The sequence below is a fragment of the Chiloscyllium plagiosum genome, unplaced genomic scaffold (assembly GCF_037043375.1).
Source record: "Chiloscyllium plagiosum isolate Xiang-an unplaced genomic scaffold, Cpla_swu_hap1 HiC_scaffold_47, whole genome shotgun sequence".
Classification (NCBI taxonomy): domain Eukaryota; kingdom Metazoa; phylum Chordata; class Chondrichthyes; order Orectolobiformes; family Hemiscylliidae; genus Chiloscyllium; species Chiloscyllium plagiosum.
In genome coordinates this window covers 21001780-21018746 of record NW_028270185.1, presented here as the reverse complement: position 1 = coordinate 21018746, position 16967 = coordinate 21001780, and the positions used below count along the sequence as shown (strand labels likewise).

At 39.9% G+C, this 16967-nt stretch overlaps 1 protein-coding gene across 4 annotated transcripts in view; it reads left to right on the top strand.

The window, feature by feature from the left end:
- Positions 1-3230: 3230 nt before the first annotated feature.
- rnaset2l (ribonuclease T2, like) overlaps positions 3231-16967 on the top strand; it is a 55834-nt gene continuing 42097 nt past the window's right edge. For all 4 annotated transcript variants that reach the window (XM_087984046.1, XM_043681027.2, XM_043681029.2 and 1 more), the window contains exons 1-4: positions 3231-3355; positions 6409-6515; positions 11058-11112; positions 15509-15573. In XM_087984046.1, the coding sequence (XP_087840172.1) occupies positions 6433-6515; positions 11058-11112; positions 15509-15573 (203 nt within the window). In that variant the 5' untranslated portion in view covers positions 3231-3355; positions 6409-6432. The remainder of the gene's footprint in view (positions 3356-6408; positions 6516-11057; positions 11113-15508; positions 15574-16967) is intronic.

Sequence of the window (16967 nt, the reverse complement as noted above, 5' to 3'; positions counted from 1 at the left end):
CACGCATCTTGATAGGAAGAATAGAGGCATGGACTATTTTCTAAATGGGGAGAAAATTCAGAAATCTGAAGTACAAAGAGACTTGGGAGTTCTAGTCCAGGATTCTTGCAAGGTAAACTTGCAGGTTCAGTCAGTAGTTAGGAAGTGTCACAAAGCTAGTCCCTTTTTTTCTAAAAGCTGTTCTTTGGCTCAAGGTTACTCTAGCCTTGATTTTTTTCAGAGGGGCAATAAACCAGGCCGGGCTCCAATCAGTCTGGTTTGGTACAGAGATGAAAAGGATTTTTTGAGAGGGCTTTTGTTTATATGTAAACAGATGAGATTTCAGCCCAAAGTGGTTATGTTTTAGTAGTGACCTGTATAATGAAAGGGGAGTGGTCAGTTCTCTAGCTGAGCAGTTTAGTTCAGTCCTGAACTGGTGAGAAGTTCAACAGTGAGCTGTGTGGAAACTCTCTCTCTCTCTCTTTCTCCCCTGCAACCTCAACCTGTAAGCATGTGTTCCATTTATACTGGTTTTTAAAGGGAATTTGCTTATTGGGCTGTTATGTATTGGGAACAGCATACTTAAGTCTAGTGTGGATCGACTGAGTGCTGTAGGGTTCTTTATTCTGTTCTTTGTGTTTCATTGCATAATTTTGTGAATAAATTTTTGTCTGTTTTAAAATCTAGTAATCAACCTAGCTGACTTACTCCGGGTAATTTTCACTGTACACTTACCGAAACAAATTGCAAAGTTATGGTCTGAGCTGCCTCAGTGGTCTGGTCTAGTCCATAACAGAAGACAAATGCAATGATGGCATGTATTTTGAGAGGACTTGAACATAAAAGCAGGGACATGCTTCTGAGGCTCTGGTCAGACCAGATTTGGAGTATTGTGTGCAGTTTTGGGCCCCATATCTCAGGATATACTGGCCTTGGAGCGTGTTCAGAGGAGATTCACGAGAATGGTCCCAGGAATGAAAAGCCTAACATCTGATGAATGTTAGAGCACTCTGGGTCTATCCCCGATTGAGTTTAGAAGGATGAGGGGGGGGTATCTAGTCGAAACTTACAGAATATTGATTGGCCTGGACAGAGTGGATGTTGGGAAGATGTTTCCATTTGTAGAAGAGACTAGGACCCGAGGGCACAGTTTTAGAGTAAAAGGAAGACCTTTTAAAACAGAGATAAGGAGCAACTACTTCAGCCAGAGAGTGGTGAATCTATGGAATTCACTGCCACAGAAGGCTGTGCAGGCCATGTCATTGAGTATATTTAAGACTGAGATAGATAGGTTCTTGATTGTCAAGCAGATCAAGGATTATGGGGAGAAGGCAAGAGAATGGGGTGAGAAACTTATCAGCTAAGATTGAATAGCAGAGCAGACTCAATGAGCTGTATGGCCTAAATTCGCTCCTATGTCTTAAGGTTATATGTACCACCAAAGCATTGGTGCTTGCTGCATTCCTCTGAGGAACCATCAACTTCAAATGAATCAGAATGGAAAACTAATTAGTGAGCAGGAACTTAGGGGATTCCTGTGCCATCTACTTGGCTCTTTTCCACTGCCTGGCAGTCACTCATTCCCTATTTTCTTGCATGTCCCTACTTTGCAGTGTGAATGTTTCTCTGGACATGTTATCCACATAGTTCTTTGGTTTGTGGATACTCCAGCAACACCAGCTATCACTTCAGCTGGTGATACAGAAAAAAAGTATGTGCTATCGTATGGGCAGCATGGACAAGTTCGGCCAAAGAGCCTGTTCTATGCCTCTATGACTCTACCTAGGTCATGTGAAATGTCTATGACCCACCACATGCCCAGCATGGGCATTCTATTTGGTTGTACTGTTCGGCTATTTCTTAACCTTATTTTTGCACCAATTACTATAAGATTATTTTTCTTTTGCAGATTTGTTTTAAAAAATGACCAATCCTTGAGGCACATTTCCTAATAGCAGCTGCTCATAAAGGAATACTCTCTCCCTTCCTTCACTGAACTCTCAAGTCAGCAAGCTGAATGTCTGGTAATAAACCTTACTTAAAGCATCTCTTTTCTCCATGCACTGGGTTCCCACTTTGAATCCAAATCCCTTAATCTGTCTTGCCTGACCCAGGCATAGACATTACTGACACAAAGAATTACAATTCTTCACTTTTATTGGCCTCGCCTTGAGACTCTCTCTGAAAGATCACTTCATCATGGGCTGTCTCAACAATTACTCCCATTCTGGTTTATCACTATCCTTTCCTGGATCTGTATCCTCCCCTGGACTCCAGAAAGGATGCCCCTCAAAGGTATAACTTCACTCTTCACACCAGGCCAGTCCTGTGACTGAGGTTTTCCCCAAACTTCAAACTTAGTTACATCAAACAAACATTGCTTTTAAGTATTTCAAGTCCATTCTTCTGAGCCCCTTACAGATTGCCAGACACAGATTCAATTGCCTTCCCAGTTTATCAGCACCCAAGGACTTTCTTTGAGTTCTGATTCCACCACTTAGGTGCCTACTAATTCCTAGAATTTCTGTTTAAGGTCTACCACATGGAGCCCTCCAACTGCTCACGACTCCTCGTCGATTCTCCTACACAGAGTCTGTGTCGTTTAGCTGCCTTTCCAGCAATCATGCAAAACGCAGTACTCCTAGCATGCAATCTACTTTGCCTTCTCCCTTTTGTATCCTCATTCACTGCTCAAAATCTGTAAACTCCCCTTCAGTGACTCCTGATCGGTCCTGAGTGACTTATCAAACACCTTGCAAAAAGCCCCTTTCTTATTGCTGGGCAGAATTGACTTATGCTGTCTTGCAATCTTTCGAATTGTCATAAATGTTACCTTGATCAATACAGAAAAAGTGGCTACAAAGGAATTCATCAATTTTTTGACAACAGGCCTTCACAGGCCCTAAATAGGTCAATTATCTATGCACAGCTTAGATGGCCACGCTGCCTCCAACTCTGTCTCTGGGAAAATTGCCCAGGGTGGGATGGAGCTGAGGAACCAATGTGCATTCAGATGTGCTATTTTTAATACACTTTCACCTTGGTGCCCTCCCTCAGTCCAGTATACATCACCTTAAAATTCTGCCCATCATGTATTACTTGCCTTGCCATGAATTCTAGCTAATTCAACATTATTTGTTAAGGAAAGTTCTGCAAATGCACTTTCTGTCCCACAAAAGAACTCCAGCTTATTGGCTGCACTATTACATCCATTTGAAATCTTTCTACGTATTGAAAGAGGAAGTAAAAAGGAGACTTCTTCTTTTTGTCACCATTCAACATTTTATATTTAGAAAATTTCAGATAGTCGAAACAAATCCGGTTTTTTAAACTACAGAGAGCCACAAAATAACTCATCTGAGTACTTCAAACAGTGGTAAGTAGCTAGTTTCATATAATTTCTGCAGTGAATGTAGCATAACACCCATCAGTTGTTGCACATGTTGGTTCTTTAAAGGAGCCATTTAAATAACAGCACTAGAAGGCATTGGTTTAATGTGAGAGAGGTAAGTTTTAAAAGGGACATGTCTGCTGCTACATGGAGAAGCACTGACACCTGTGAGCACATATTGGAAAATTTGCATTTCCCATGACTGTCTGTCCCTTAAGAGGCATGGAAAGAAAATTGCAAGTGGCTACTTGTGTTTAAATATGTGATACCGGTCCAAAGAGCTCTATGCATTGTCACCGAAGAGATAAACCTACTTCTATATCATTTAGTTAAAAACTATAACCAGAAAGAAGTGGATTTTTCTGCTTTCAGAAGGTGATAATAACAAATATATTCCAAATTCTGCTAACAAATCTGCGTACAGAATTGCTGTTAGTAACGTTCAGATGATTGACAAATCACAGTTCTGATGAAGGGTCACTGGACCCGAAATGTTAACTCTCTTTTTCTCTCTACCAATACTGCCAGACCTGCTGAGTTTCTCCAACACTTTCTGTTTCTCATCTAGACCTAATGTTTGCTATCCAAAACTCTTTAAATATTTTTTGTAAATTGTAAATGTTGTATGGTCACGAAGTTGTTTTTTGCACAAAAAGTTCCTGAAGTCATTGTTAGAGAGTTATACAACATGGAGTAACCAAAACCAGCTTGATCGAAGCACAGCTGACAATCTGACATTTAGATCTAGAATAATTTATGGTATACCGACTTCTGCAGGGCTGATAATGATGTCCTACTGTTGTGCCATTGCACTATCGATCTTTTGGTGCTGTGAGTTGACTTTGCATTTTCTTATAAAATGAACAATGGTCCTCGCGTATATTGTATTATGTACCAGAGTCATCTCAAACAAACGGTGGGAATGTGGTGCCAGCATCTCTTAAAGATATTGCTTGGTGTTCTGTTATTGAGGATTGCTAGTGAGTAAGTTAAAATGTGCCAAGTAAATTCACATCTTAATATTAATATCCAATAATATGGACAGCATGAACTCAGTACGTATACATCCCATGGACACATCTTATCCACCATGGTATCCACCATCTCTTACATTTAATGCACAGAGATTTGAGAGCTTTTTGTATTTTCTTCAATTAAGCAGAAACATTTAGAAGATGTTAGTGCAGATGTATGGATGCAAATATAAATATCCTGCTTTCAAATTGAGAAGAATAAGATATAATTTAAAAGGTAATATATCACTGTAAATCCTTTAAAGTTCCTCTTCTGTAAATGCACTGAGATAATCACAATGCTGCAGACTTTGAAGTCTCAAATATGTTTCAAATGCACAGCAGGAACACACCTGAAACCTGTCTTTTTTTTCCATTCAGCTGCTGACTGATTCCAGTGTTGTTTAACTATTGTAGAAGTGGAAGTTGATTAGAAAGGTGAAAGTGTACTAATGGTTTTGTCACACTGCATGATCATTCATGGAAATCAATGTGGAATAGTCAATAGAATCTTCAACAAATGAATCATTCGCTTTATCTAGCACATAACCGTTTTCAGCATGTACACAGCGTAAGAAGTAGTGACATAAAGCCCCAGATATCAGTCAAATCAAATATACACATTATTTACACAACAATGTAAAACTGTCTCTAGGGCAGTGATCCCCACTAGTTAAGATGTTTTTTATACCCTTTACTTGAAAAATATTTGCACTGTTACTTGCTGGAAGTGCAAGCTAATAATTGCAGGACTAATGGATTCTCTCCTTAACCAAGCCATACAGTCATAGAGAGGTACAACATGGAAACAGACCCTTCGGACCAACTCATCTGTGTCCACCAGATAACTGAAACCAATCTAGTCCCATTTGCCAGCATTTGGCCCGTATCCCTCCAAACCTTCCTATTTATATATCCATCCAAATGTCTTTTAAATGCTGTAATTGTACATGTCTTCACCACTTCCTCTGGCAGCTCATTCCATACACGCACCACCCTATCGTGAAAAAGTTGCTCCTTAGGTCCCTTTTAAAACTTTCACCTCTCACTTTAAACCAATGCCTTCTAGTTCTGGACTACCCCACCCCAGGGAAAAGATTTTGTCAATTTACATTATGCATGGCACTCATGATTTTATAAACCTCTGTAAGGTCACCCCTCAGCCTCCAACATTCCAGGGAAAATAGCCCCACTCTATTCAGCCTCTCCCTACAGCTCCAACTCTGGCAACATCCTTGTAAATCTTTTCTGAACCTTTCAAGTTTCACAACATCCTTCTGATAATAGGGAGACCAGAATTGCACACAATATTCCAAAAGTGGCCGAACCAATGTCCTATACAGTTGCAACTTGACCTCCCAACTCCGAAATTCAATGCTCAAACCAATAGAGGAAAGCATATCAAATGTCTTCTTCACTATCCTATCTATCCTTGACTCCACTTTCAAGAAACTATGAACCTGCACTCCAAAGTCTCTATGTTCAGCAACATTCCTCAAGACCTCACCATTAAGTGTACAAGTCCTGCTCTGATTTGCCTTTCCAAAATGCTGTGCCTCACATTTATCTAAATTAAACACCATCTGCCACCCCTTGGCCCATTGGCCCATCTGATCAAGATCCCATTGTACTCTGATGTAACCTTCTTCGCTATCCACTACACCACTAATTTTGGTGTCATCTGCAAACTTAGTAACTATATTGCCTAAACTTTAGCGGGGTGCTGAAACAGTAATGTGCATTACAGTTTAACTCCTTCCAAAGAGAAATAGAAAGAAAAGAAAGAGTGGATTAAAAGTCTAAAATTGAGATGTTGTTTGTACGAAGCACAGAGTAGAGCAAAATAAATTAATCATCAGATTTGAAATTTACAGTGCATCTTTGAACCCTGAATTTGCTAGCTGATTTGTGCATTAATAGTAATCTGCACCATAAATAGGGGATTTTTTCTCAGCAAGATTTGGCACAACACCTTTAGAAAGATTCCCAACAATATAATTCATTGTTTATTCTGTCTTTTGATAGGAGAACTGTGACGGCACTTTGCTAATGGCCTTGTACATTGGAATATGTTTAGCTGTTGTTTATGGTCTCACAGCCATGACTGCAGCACAAGCTGATATGAAAGACAGGTAGGTTTTGTTATTGTAATCTGCTGCATCTGCTACAATAAAGCTAGTACCTAAAAATATTACTGCATTTTCTGTTCCTGTTTCTCATTTCCATTATGGTACAATGTTTAATAGAGTTCATTCCACTGTCATTGTAGGCTTTCCCTCTATGCTATAATTGTGCGTGTGGTTTCTTTGAATTTCACTGAGAGATCTTTTTCAGCACACAAACAAGGACATGCCAAGTATTCAAAGGATTAATCATTTAGCGTATTCACTGCATAAAATCAACAGCTAGATCCTGCAGTAAGTGGAGAAGTGATAGCGTTTGCCACGTGTGACCTTGAAGAAAGCTACTCACAAAGAGAAAAATCACACAATACCAGGTTATAGTCCAACAGGTTTATTTGGAAGCACTAGCTTTTGAAGCACTGCTTCTTCATCAGGTGGATGTGAAGCAGGACCATAAGACACAGAATTTATAGCAAAATATTACAGTGATACAATGAAACATTGAAGAAACCTAAACAGTTACATCTTTCATCTTTTAAAATAGGTTTGCGGTTTTGTTCTTTCACATGTAAATCCAAGAACTTCTTTTAAGTCACATTCTCAAGAACCCAGTTTTATAACAAAATGTGACATCTCAGCTCAGACAATGCCTAAGAGGTGTGAGTTTAGAGTCTGTCTGTATCCGAATCTTGAGTCAGACTGGTTCTATTTCCAAAGAGAAATTTACAAAATATTACAAAAACATGTAGGTTCTGCATTTTTTGAGCAAAATAGAATGTATCTGCAAATATAATTTTGCAAATACAAATTCACCCTATAAACTTATACGTGTGTGCACATGATGGGGAGAGAGAGAGACAGTGAGTGTGTGCATGTGAGTATGTTCGTGTGAGTGCATGTGAGAGAGTGCATATTTGCAAGCTTGATAAAGTGTGTGCATGAGTGTGATGGGGTATAAGCCTGTGAGAGGTGTGTGAGTGTGGGGAGTGTATGTGCATGCCTATGAGAGAGTCTGCGTGAGTGTGTTAGTTTGTAAGAGGGTGTGTGTATGTGTGCTTGTGTGTGAGTGTGTGTGAGAGAGATAGTGTACAGTGCAGTGGGGTCACTTATGGTATGACATGAACTCAAGGTCCTGGTTGAGGCCATCCTTATGAGTACCGAACTTGGCTATCAGCCTCTGCTTGGCCACTTTGCGTGGTGGCAACTGATAGAGTACCCTTCATTGTCCAGTACTTCCCGGGAGCCGAAAAACTACGCCATGATCTTCACAGCCTGCAACTCATTATCGCTGAGGATGAGCACCTAGCCAAGACCTTCCCTATGCCTCCACTTCTTCCTTTTAACAACCACCATCCCTTAAACAGATCATTGTTCACAGTAAACTGCCCAGCTTTCAGGACATCCACCACAACACTGTACAACCCTGTCATGGCTACCACTGCAAGACGTATCAGAGTGTCAACACGGATACCATCATTACATGTGGGGACACCGGCTACCAAGTACATGGCAGGTACTCATGTGACCCGGCCAACATTGTCTATCTCATATTCTGCAGGCAAGGATGCCGCAAGGTATGGTACATTGGCGAGACCGAGCAGATGCTACGACACTGGATGAATGGACACCACACAACAATCACCAGGTAGTGTTTCAGTCGGGACAGACAACAATGCAAATTGGCTGAGCAGATGCTGATAGCCAAGTTTAGTAACTATGAGGATGGCCTCAACTGGGACCTTGGGTTCATGTCTCAGTACAGGTGACCCCCCATCACCACACACACACACGTGAGTTTTGAAAGATTTGTAGCTCAGGTTGGGGTTTTGGATGTAGGTTTGCTCGCTGAACTGGACAGTTTGTTTTTAGACATTTCGTCACCATACTAGGTAACATCTTCACTGAGCCTCCGAATGAAGCACTGGTGGTGTAGCCCGCTTACCATTTATATATTTAGGTTTCCTTGGGTTGGTGATGTCATTTCCTGTGGTGATATCATTTCCTATGGTGATGTCATTTCCTGTTCTTTTTCTCAGTGGGTGGTAAATGGGATTTAATCCAAGCCAACACATCCATCCTAGGACAAGCCAGAGACACGCACGAGAATTCCTAGAAGCATGGTATTCCAACCGGAACTCCATCAACAAACACATTGACTTGGATCCCATTTACCACCCACTGCGAAAAAGAACGGAGGCTCACTGATGACGTTACCTAGTACGGTGACAAAACATCTGAAAACGAAGCTACCAGCTCAGCAAACAAACTTACATCCATACACACACACTCTTACATACTCACACACTCATGCAGACCCTCTCTCATACACAAGTTCTCTCTCACACGCATGCACATACACACTCCACAATCACACCCATGCACACACCCTCTCACAGGCTTATACCCCATCACACTCACACACGCACTTTACCAAGCTTGCATACATGCAAATACGCACTCTCTCACATGCACTCATGCTCAGACACACAGACTCACATGCACACACTCACTGTCGCTCTCTCTGCACGCACACACGCATAAGTTTATGGTGTGAATTTGTATTTGCAGAATTATATTTGCAGATACATTCTATTTTGCTAAAAAATGCAGAACCTGCATCTTTTGTAATAATTTGTAAATTCTACTTTGGAAATATAACCAATCTGATTCAAGATTGGGATACAGACAGACTCTAAACTCACACCTTTAAGGCATTGTCTGAGCCGAGATGTCACCTTTTGTTATAAGACCTTAAGTTACCTTGACAATGTGACTTAAAAGAAATTCTGGGATTTACATATTAAAGAACCAAAACAGCAAACCCATTCTAAAAGATGAAAGATGTAACTAGGTTTGTTTAATGTATTATTGTATCACTGTAATTCTTTTGCTATAAATTCTGTGTCTTATGGTCCTGCTTCACAACCATCTAATGAAGAAGCAGTGCTTTGAAAGCTAGTGCTTCCAAATAAACCTGTTGGACTATGACCTGGTGTTGTGTGATTTTTAACTTTGTCCACCCCAGTCCAACACCAGCATCTCCGAATCATGACTCACAACGAGGTATGTACTGCGCAGTATGGATTTCACCTTTCCCAAATTTAAGTCAATTCTGGTGCTCACAAAAGGGCATGCACTAGCAGTGATGTCATCAAGCAGATGAAGTTGCCAATCACATTGAAGAACTTTCACAAACAGCAAACCAAGTAAAGACCATCCTTATAAAAGCAAATTACTGGATGCTGGAAATCTGAAACATACACAGAGAATGCAAGAGAAATTCAGGAGGTCTGGCAGCATCAGTAACAGAGAAACAGATATTTTTTCAGTCTAGCATGACTCTTCTGCTGCTAAACAGTCACACCAGGCTCGAAACTTCAACTCTTTCTCTCTCCAGAGATACTACCAAACCTGCTGAGTTTCTACAGCATTCTGTTAAAGGCCATCCTTCACTTTTTGATTATTTTGCAGGGAGTGAATAAATATATTCCCCAGTGAGGGAAACAGCCTCTCAGCATCTACATCAATTTTTCTGTGGTTTTTATTTTCTCTTATTCATCTAAACTCTAGAAAATATCGGCTCACTTGACTCGAGCTGAATGGAAGGTAGGAAGTCAAAAGGTCAATGATCTGACTGACAACTATTGAGTTGTCCTTGAGCAAATGGAATTGAGAACCAAGGTAATTTCCCTTCCTGTGTGTGCGTTACTGGGTTAGTATACCATTTGCTATGTACGTTTTGTTTTTTTATTTCCTTTAAATCTCTTCTCTCCCCTTGAGAAGACGCTGACCATATTGGGGTAACCATCCAGTCCACTCCACTTCAAACATAAACTTTGTTGGTGAATATGAAGAAGATGGAAAATACATACAGGAATACATCATGCAGCCCCTCAAGCCTTCTCACCAGATAAGATCATAGCTTAACTCCATTTTCCTGCTTATCCCAATATACATTAAGTATAAAACCACAAGTCTGGTGGCTTATTTAAAATGCTGTACCACAATTAGCCTGATTCTGCTTTCACTGAGCAAACATATATCTTCACATTCCAATGCAAACCCATTGAGAGAGCTATCTCTGCTGTGTTTTTTCTTACCCCTTCCTGTTTATGAGGTTCTGAGAACAATTATAGCACCTAAGTTATTAAGATTGGTTAACCAAGCCTGCACTGATGATTGTAGCATCAATGTTTTCAAGTTTGTGTGGGTTAGTACCAGATGGGCAATTTATGTACCCTCTAGGCCACTAGGAGGTTAACCCAATGCAATATTAACAACTGATACACCAAAAGTATAAGTCCAAGTCCTAGAGTTCTCCTGATTTCCTGCTATAAAGGGTAACAGACGGTGTTGAGAGTAGCATTCAAGGGATAGAACAGTGGAAACTGTATTAAATATGGTAATAATACTTAATCATTTTTCAGGGTGTTTCACCTGGCAACAACCACGGTTATAATGGGAGACAATGGGAAAATAAAGGACCATATTTTTTATCTTTAAACATAATTCAACTACATTGGTCCTTATTTTGTGATCTTTGTTTCAAAGTTGCCGATGGAAGTGTTTGACATTTGCTCAACTGTGGCCAGGATCATTCTGTCTGGTAAGAAATTTGTAATTAACTTGTGCATTCATTCATGGAATGTAAACATTGCTGGTTAGGATGGCATTTATTACCTATCCTTAATTGCACTTGAAAAGATGGGGATGAACTGTCTTTTCTTGAACTGTTGCTAACCAGGGGGCTATAGGTGCACCCGTAGCATTCTTAGGAAGGGAATTCCAGGACTTTGACCCAGCAACAGTGAAGGAAAAACAATATAGCTCTAAATCAGAATGGTGTATGACTCGGAGTGATGTTATAGGTGATGGAGTAGAGGACATGGATATTGAAGCAGCCCTGATGTGTTGATGGTACAGTTTGCTGCCACTGTGCATCAGTGTGGAGGGAGCGAATTGTAAGGTAGTGGATGGGGCATTTTTTTTTGTCCTTAACGTTAATAAGGTCATAGGAGCAGAAGTAAGCCATTTTGCTTTAACAGTCAGTGAGATCATGGCTGATCCGATAATCCTCAACTCTACTTTCCTGCCTTTTCTCCCGAACCTTTTATTCCCTTACTGATTAAAAATCTATCTCAGACTTAAACACCAGCCTCAATAGCCCTCTGCAGTAAAGAATTACACAGATTCATTAAACCCTGACAGAATAACTTCCTCTTCATTTGAGTCTTAAATCAGCTGGTTGTAGACTCTCTCATAAGGGTGTGGGATCGTGTTCAATAACAACCGAGATTGGTGAGTGGTGAAAATTGCCTCTTTATTGAGCGTCCACAGTAGCACAGCTCGAAGTGGCGATGGAATCCAAAGTACAGTATTACAGTAGCCTCTTTCAGACACAGTTTTTACATAGATTGAAATTTTAGCACTCTGGTGTTACATAGGGGGAAGCAGGAGATAGTTTAAACGTTTGCTAAATGCTGGCTATTACTCCTGATGGGATTAGAACGTCTATCCAGTCTGAGCTTGCATAATTAAGAGGTGTTAGTCCTTTTGTCTTTAAAGTTAGTAATGTTAGTAAAAATACTAGACCCATGTGATCTAAATAAGTGAGAAATGATATGTGTACTAAATAAAAGTATAGAAGATATTAAACTGATCTTCTGCAGCTGGGTTGTGAGACTTCATTTGATTAGAATCCCTACAGTGTGGAAACAGGCCATTTGGCCTAACAAGTCCACACCGACCCTCCAAAGAGTTACTCAGCCAGACCCATTCCCCTACATTGACTAATGCAGCTAACACTATGGGGCAATTTAGCATGGCCAATTCACCTGACCTGCACATCTTTGGATTGTGGGAGGAAACCAGAACATCCGCAGAAAACCCATGCAGAGAATGTGCAAACTCAACACAAACAATCACCCGAGGTGGGAATTGAACCTGGGTCCCTGGCTCTGTGAGGCAGCAGCACCAACCATTGAGCCACGAGGCCACCCATTTCTACCAGTAGTTAATAATCCAATTTAGACACGCAGAATTTGCATAACCAAATCAGAAATTGCTGGAAAAACTCAGCCGGTCTGGCAGCATCTGTCGGGAGAAATTAGAAATTAACATTTCAGGTGTAGTGATCTGTTCTGAAGATTTGGCCTGTATCCCTCTAAATCTTTTCTATCCATGTACATTCACATGTCTTTTGAATATTGTAATTGTACTTGCCACCACCACTTCATTTGCAGCTTCTGTGAATCACAAAAGTAGCATCCAAGCTCAGCGGCTACTAGGAAAACAAATTAAATATTGGCCTTTATTTCAAAGGGAATGGAGTATAAAGGTAAGGAAGTATTGCTAAAACTATACAAGGCATTAGTTAGACACAGTTGGAATACTACAGACAGTTTTGAACCCCTTACCTAAGAAAAGATACACTGATTTTGGAGGCAGTCCAGAGAAGGTTCAGTAGACTGATAGTAGGTATGGAGAGAGCACTGAAGAAGGGATTATGCCCGAAACATCGATTCTCCTGTTCCCTGGATGCTGCCTGACCTGCTGCGCTTTTCCAGCAACACATTTCCAGCTCTGATCTCCAGCATCTGCAGACCTCACTTTCTCCTCCGGTATGGAGAGAGTGTCTTATTAGGAAAGATTGGGTAGATTAAGTCTGTTTTTATTAGAATATAGAACAATGAGAGACTACCTTATTGAAATATACTGGTTCCTTGGAGGACTTGACAGATAGATGTTTCCCTTTGTGAGAAATTATACTATGATTTTCTTTACTAACTCACTCAGAAGTGCTCTATGTTTATTGCAAGTATCCCCTGCTTTTCAGAAGTTTGCTTTAGGCCAGTTTGCTTTTATGAAAGACCTACATCAGTACTGTTTTTGCTAACCAAAAGAAATCCAAAGAAGATTTTCGCTTTTATGAAAGAAGGTGAAATGTTTCCCATATAAACTAATGCTTCTTTGCTTTACGCCATTTTGGCTTATGAAAGGAACACTCTACTTTTGGATAGCGGGGAATATCTGTATACCATGTTTGCATTCATTCATTCATAACTCTTTACTAAGTCACTCACAAGCACTCTATGTTTACTATACTGCATTTCCATATACTCATTCAGAAAACCATGTTTTTAATAGTACATTTTACTCTTACAAGATTAACTAAATTAAACATGCCTTCCAGCTCATTACAGTTTCTTTACAACTTCCAATTCTTATAAGCCCCATACTGCAAGCAGCATTTAGATCAAACGCTACCCCTGAATAGGTGTTAATACTGTAACCTACTCAGAACAATGCCCCTCTTGCCATCATGTCTCCATAACTCACTCAAAACTATGGAAAGATTACAATATTAATTAGCCCTTAGCAACCATCTCTTGGGACCTTAATAGGTTGCAGGACATCAAACAGTTTCCACTACTGGCATGTCCCTACAGTCAGTTGCTCATTATCTCTGAAATTTCCTTATACACTACCATGCCGACCAGATATCCCAACCCAATCTAGTCCCACCTGCCAGCACACGGCCCATATACCTCCAAACCCTTCCTATTCATTTCCCCATCCAAATGCCTCTTAAATGTTGCAATTGTACCAGCCTCCACCACATCTTCTGGCAGCTCATTCCATACACGTACCACCCTCAGAGGAAAAAGTTGCCCTTTAGGTCTCTTTTATATCTTTCCACTCTCACCCTAAACCTATGCCCTCTAGTTCTCCCTGATCTCAGGGAAAAGCCTTTGTCTATTTATCCTATCAATGCCCCTCATAATGACTCTATGACTACCTATTTCTATAACACTGTGCTACCTATTTTTAACTTTTATTTAGGACTGCCATCTTGTACTAACATATAGATTTATAGTTCTAAAATACACATTACATAGGGCCACTACCTCCTTTAAGACATTTACTATCAAAACAGCGCTTCCATGAAACTGCACGAATAAATGTGTAAGAACTGTCAAAATTGGCAAATGAAATCTCACAACCCAGCTGCAGAAGATCAGTTTAATATCCTCTATACTTTTATTTAGTACACATATCATTTCTCACTTATTTAGATCATATGGGTCTAGTATTTTTGCTAAAATTACTAACTTTAAAGACAAAAAGGACTGACTCCAAGCTGGCTGGTCACAGCCAGGGTACTGTGTATTAGTAAATAAAGGGTAATTTGATGTTGGGACACCGGTCTCTGTGCAGTTATTTCAAGCATCCAAAGAGAGTTTATGTTTACTTGCAGAGGTCAGTGTTCAACTGCATTCCCACAATTCTGTGACAGATTGCAACTCAATTAATCTAAACGTTGCTGCTATGCAGGTTTAAAATGCAAAGACACCTGGTGCCAGCTTGTCTCACAAGTATATCAAATCCAGCTTTCCAAAGGTTACATGACCCTGTGTAACCAGTAAGTAAAATCATAGTGCCACTTTTGATCTTAACTGGGGTGGAATCAAAAAGGAGTTGGTGTTCCCACCCATTGTGCTCCTACCTGATTAAATATCATCAAACTCATCAAAGGAGAGGGCAGAAGATTCTGTAGCGTTTCTTCTCCAAAACACAAAAGGTTAACATCATTAGATTCAAAGCTGTTGTGTATAAATTGCAGGTTGTGACACAGCAACCCCATTCATTTGGTTAGAAATGTGCCCAAAGTATATTTAATCCTCTCCATTTTGATCTAAGTGTGAAAGATAACCACTGTGAAGTGACACCACCCCACAGCAATGCATGCAAAACAGCTATCTCTACCAGACTCAATCTTTACCTGAATCTCTGTGGTAGCTCCTTAATATTGTTCCTCTGAAATGGTTCTAATTTTTTTTAGAAAAATAGATTATACTATAGTACCACATTATCACTTGAACTTCTAAAAATATTTAACAATCTAATTATTTACAAATGCTGCCGAGTATTCAAGTGAAAGATCCATGACGCAGAAATAAATACAAAAAAAAACCTGAAAATAATTATTTTCATTCTTTTAGACTTTTTCAAAACATAAGTGCATGATTCCTGATCAGGTGGATGGCTGGACGATTCATGGACTGTGGTAATTAAAAATAAATATTAATTATTTATTAACTACTGTTATTTAGCATAAGTTCCATAATATCTGTAAGAGCTTAGCAGTTTAATTTTGCCACAGGCATATTGCAGGACTGATTGAGAATATTTTCACATGACTCATTACAAATCAACCATTAAATGCCTTCCTTTCCATCAAAATGAAAAGCAGCTTCATTTTCGGATGGTTCGGATGCCTAGTTCACAATTCCTCTTCTGGGACAATAAGCACAGGAAGTCAATCTGAAGCTTCCATCTATGACATCTATCTTTTTATCCTCTATCATTACATTACAGGTATTTGAGGGAATCTCATCTCCGCAGTGAATTAGCATTCATTATGTGTGCAGGCTTTCTACCGATTTATGGTTTGGAAAGAATAGGTTTGAACATTAATGGTGTCTTTACTGTACTGTGTAAAAATTATTATAAAGTAGCCTTGGGGAATTAGGCATATTGTGCCCACTGGTAAGCTCAGTGCCAACCATGATTGCTGGATATGATGGCGTACAGCATATTTTATAGACATCAACTAAAATACACAATTATTTATTTTATTTTGATACTTTTTTAGTTTGGTTGAAGCATCTGATATTAGTCCGAAGATGGGTCAATGGACCAAAACGCTAACTCTTCACAGATGCTGTCAGATCTGCTGAGTTTCTTCATCAATTTGTTTTGTTTGTTTCAGATCTCCAGCATCCACAGTTCTTTGTTTTATATACCTGATATGGACTATAGTCTTCCACCATCTCCAAAAATTCTTAGATTGTATAGCTCATGCTATTGCAGTACCAAAATGTTATGAATCATGTAGTCTATTACTACATGGTTCCTTTTACATATCCCATTTCTAAAAATACATTCTGGTGCTGTATTCATAATAATTATTTTCATAGAGTCATAGAGATGTACCGCATGGAAACAGATCTTTGGTCCAACTCATCTATGTCAACCAGGTATTCTAATCTAGTCCCATTTAGAGTCAGAATCATAGAGATGTACAGCATGGAAACAGACCCTTCGGTCCAACCTGTCCATGCCAACCAGATATCCCAACCCAATCTAGTCCCACCTACCAGCACTCGCTCATATCCATCCAAACCCTTCCTATTCATATACCCATCCAATGCCTCTTAAATGTTACAATTGTACCAGCCTCCACCACTTCCTCTGTCAGCTCATTCCATACACGTACCATCCTCTGTGTGAAAAAGTTGCCCCGTAGGTCACTTTTATATCTTTCCCCTCTCACCCTAAACCTATGCCCTCTAGTTCTGGACTCCCCCACCCCAGGGAAAAGACTTTGCCGAATTACCCTATCCATGTCCCTCATAATTTTGTAAAGGTGTCTTTTTAAATGCTGTAATTGTACCAGCC